We start from the raw sequence: 4016 nt of genomic DNA on the forward strand, positions 1-4016 counted from the left end.
CGGGCACAGACAGCGTTTGAGCAGTGTCCATGCAGTGAGCCGCGAGTACCATACAACAAGATCAATCTTTCATCTAACAGTCTCGCGATCATAAACGGTAGTCATAACATCGCGTTGCATTCACTGACCAAACATAGGTCAGGAAAAACCAAAGCACAATAGCACTGCATAGTCCTAGGCCCTTTAACAAGTTAACCGCACTACAATATATATATATATATATATATATAGATGCACAACAACTTCATTATGTTTTATACAACGCGAGAACAAATCAAGAAAATTGTTTCTGTTGTCCGGTAGAATCTTTCACACTGTGTGTGCCTCACATGCTAAAACATTTTGGCAGCAGTCAGTCCGAGCCGCCCTAACACTGACCATTACACTTCTGAAATGGCTCCAACTCTTGACGGAAGGTTTTCTTTGACCCAAAGCTCTATTCAAGCCTTTGTCGGTCAGCGGTACTTCTGTGTGGTTGGGCGCCAATCGCTCCATCGCTGAAGACGGCAGCAAGTGGGCTGACGGATCTTCGTTCAGCTTCGTCCACTTGACCGCAGGTCGGTCTCAAAACTGGCTACATTTGGAGAACCAGAGGCGCGCTTAGGATCTATCGTCTTCTTCCAGGTTACCCCGATGCCACCTCTGCTGGACCCTGTCTTTCCTTACTCACTGGCAGCGGCTTCTGGAAAGCCGACAAGTGCGAGAACAACAAAGGCTACATCTGCAAGAGACAAGCACAAGGTAAGATGTGATGATGCCCCTCTGATCCTCGTCACGTGTTGATGTCCACCTTTTGCTTTCTCTTGCAGGAGGGACGTCAAAACACTTGCTGCCTCATGATGGTGAGTCTCTTTGAATTGTGGCTTGAAATAAGGATAGACAAAAATGACGAGATGATTCTCTTGCAGGCTTTGTGGAGGAGCTTCTCTGCCAGGATGAGTGGAAAAGAATTGAATGTCCTGCTGAAAGCATCATCCACATCCAGTCGGCCTTCTACGGACGGAAGCGTAGCGACGTCTGTTCACATCTGCCAGGATCAGACGCAAAGACGCAAGAATCAACCTTCACAGGTTGTGTTTGATGAAATGTTTCAGATCGTATTGGCCAGACGGGTTGCAGTGGTCACCGGAAACTTAACGTGAACTTGGCATAACCACCGGGGTGTGATGACTTACAGGGAGTTGCATAATGGAAAACGTCCTCCCTCACTTCAGGAAAGTGTGTGACAACCGTCAGAGTTGCGCCCTCAGACCCTTGAAGCCGGACCCCTGCCCTGCCGTCTCCAAATACCACCACATCGTCTACAGCTGCAAACAGAAAGGTAAGAGTTGCATCGCGTTCCTTGACGTGGTCTTGGAGAAATACCCAGGAGAGAATGCAATGAACGAGTCTCAACAAAATCCAGATCTGACACAAGGACCCTCGCTAAGGTCGAGTGGCCAGACATCTAATAAGAGCACTGAGCTACCTGCTTTCGGCTTTCTTCAGTGTGTCTTGACAGTCTGGTCATCATGACTGGAAGAATTACAGACGGGCCGCTTTCAGCCTCCTCCTCTCTCAAGCACTCTGAAGCCAACAAAGCTCGTCTGAATGGACAGCACTGCTGGATTCCGTCAGCAAAGCGTACGTAGAAAATTCACACGTTCGCAGCTTGGTGTCCTGATCCATCAAACGTTTTCCTCTTCAGCTACCGACAGCTGGATCCAGGTGGACCTCCGCCAATTGAGAATGGTGACAGGGATTGTGACCCAGGGGTGTAAGTACGATGACCGCTCTGAGTGGTTCAGCAAACTTCAGATGCAGTTTAGTCCTGACGGGGCCACCTGGACTAACCACACCGATGGGATGGTGAGCGGGCGGGCAGCAAGCCAACCAATCCGACTCTACCCTTGCCTTGTCATTCAATGCAAACATGGAGGTGTTTTGGTTCTAGTTGAAGACTGGAGTCACTCACCTGCTAGACACGCCCATTTCTGCTCGGCACATCCGCATCCTGCCACTGGAGGATCGCGAGAACTTCGGCCTTCGCTTTGACGTCTTAGGATGCCCGCTAGACGGTGAGCAAGACGGGCCACTGCTGTGAGAAGAAACACTGTTAAACATATGCCTTGATTTAACCCAGGCCTGTCAATCCGAGGTGCAATCTGGCCAGTGAGGACAGAGTACATGTTCACTTTGTTGTCTCAATCAAAGTAACTGTTATTCATTTTGTCCACCAAATGTCACACTGACGACCACTTCCCCAACATTCCAAAATTGCTTTGTCCTCATGATTTGACACCTGATACTGAGGCTCCTTTTCAGAGACTGAGTATTGCAGAATATCAGTCAACAGCTTCACTTGAAAGGAGTTTGCGGTGCTGGGAACCAATGTTCCCTCTGCGCTGCGCACGTGAGCAAATGCGCACTGCTCTCACACTCTCAGCGCAAATGGCGTTACATTTTTACACGCATTCCTTCATTTCCACAAAAGTTGATTGTCAAATTGTGGTGATTGTGGCCCCGGAGCTCAAATGAGTTTGACACCCCTGATTTCACCGACAGGTGTGCCCTCCTGTGCTAGCACACCCGCCAGCCTCAGCTTCACTGACGGTCCAATGACGTGAGTCAGACTTGACGCGATCTTTCCTGTGCTAACACCTCCTCCTGCTGTCTACTCGTAACACCCGTCCGTGTCTTTTGCAGGGTCCATTGCCCACTAGGCTGCGCCGAATCCAAACACAGTGTCTATGGAACTGCGGTCTACGATCAGGTAGGCAATTGTATGCCGGATAGGTTCCCATCTTTGACACTGACCTACTGCGAGTGCAGGACTCACACATCTGCGCGGCCGCTATTCACTCGGGCGTCATTCTGAACGAACTTGGAGGAGATGTGACTTTGCTGACGACGCCGCCTCAGAACGTCTATGTTGGCTCCACCAGCAACGGGATCACCTCGATGCAGTGCGCTGTCACATTTCACTGGCAAGTCCAATTAAGAGGCCCAGCTCATTCTCCCTTTTCTCTCTGCAGATATAGCAGCAAAATGTCTTTGTCTTACACTTTTGTGGGCGGAAGTGAGTAGGAATGTCAAGAATAGAACGTATTTTGGTAGGTTTCTACATCAACTAACCACAACACGGGATCTCAATGTGCAGAGCCGAGATGCTTGGGGCGTGACTGGGAGGAGTTTGCAGACGTCTGCTACAAACGTTTCGAAGACAAAAGGACGTGGTACAAAGCTCAAACCACCTGCATGAGTCACAGTGCCGAACTCGTGTCCATCCTCTCAGAGGTGGAGCAGGCGTGGCTGGAACAAGTCATGAACTTAAGTGCGCATCTCAACATTGAACGGTCCTCATCACATCTACGAGAGAGAACCGAAAGAGAGCTCTTGTTCCTATCCGTCCTCTGCAGCCACCAGCGACATGTGGATCGGACTGAACGACCTGGTAGAGCGTGGCAAATTTGTGTGGTCGGACCGCAGCAAGTTGACCTTCACCAAATGGGCAAGAGACCAACCTACCCACCTGTTCAAGAAGTTTTGCGTGGCGACGTTATACCAGGTGAGTGTGGAAGTGAAGCATCCACTCTCCAGAGAGATTTTGTCAACACTGCACAATTCATTGAAATCTTTCGCATTTGACTTCCAGTCCGGTAGATGGGAGATGATGAGCTGCTCGCAACTCAACAGCTTCATGTGTAAGATGCCCAAAGCGCATCATGCAATTACCTCAGTCAAGTCCGTGGAGGGACGTGCTAGTCCGGCTGGCGACATCGCATAGTCGGGCGTGACCACAATGTCAACTAAGCCCCCGACCATCACACCAACGACCACCAGGCCGACGACCACCAGGCCGACGAACACCAGGCCAACTAAGCAGGCGACCACCGAGACAATTAAGCAGCAGAAGAAAACTAAGCGGCCGACCGCCAGGCCACCTAAGTGGGTAAATAGCCAATTTTTGTCTGAGCATTTTTTGTTATCCTTTCCACACTGACAGTATCCATTAAAAAAAAAAAAACTTTGAAAAT

The 4016-nt window shown here is 49.8% G+C and overlaps 1 protein-coding gene across 1 annotated transcript; it reads left to right on the plus strand.

Annotated features, from left to right (window-relative positions):
• Positions 1–393: 393 nt before the first annotated feature.
• On the plus strand, positions 394–3766 carry LOC148341946 (uncharacterized). Its single transcript, XM_088288005.1, has 16 exons — positions 394–416; positions 460–557; positions 625–741; positions 810–842; positions 909–1070; positions 1178–1321; positions 1489–1623; positions 1688–1848; positions 1934–2057; positions 2545–2602; positions 2686–2752; positions 2812–2945; positions 3015–3058; positions 3140–3313; positions 3399–3547; positions 3635–3766. The coding sequence occupies exons 1-16, from the start codon at positions 394–396 to the stop codon at positions 3764–3766; spliced, it is 1755 nt and encodes a 584-aa protein (XP_088144131.1).
• The last annotated feature ends 250 nt before the right edge of the window (positions 3767–4016 follow it).

This window comes from Idiotropiscis lumnitzeri, chromosome 2, assembly GCF_059441095.1.
Source record: "Idiotropiscis lumnitzeri isolate Australia: NSW breed Sydney's pygmy pipehorse chromosome 2, RoL_Ilum_1.0, whole genome shotgun sequence".
NCBI classification, from domain to species: Eukaryota; Metazoa; Chordata; class Actinopteri; order Syngnathiformes; family Syngnathidae; genus Idiotropiscis; species Idiotropiscis lumnitzeri.

Excerpts from the sequence above, each read along its gene's own strand:
- LOC148341946 (XM_088288005.1), top strand. The coding sequence starts at position 394 with ATGGCTCCAACTCTTGACGGAAG. Across the intron at positions 417-459 it reads GCTCCAACTCTTGACGGAAG|CGGTACTTCTGTGTGGTTGG; the intron begins GTTTTCTTTGAC and ends TTTGTCGGTCAG. Across the intron at positions 1,849-1,933 it reads CTAACCACACCGATGGGATG|TTGAAGACTGGAGTCACTCA; the intron begins GTGAGCGGGCGG and ends TTTTGGTTCTAG.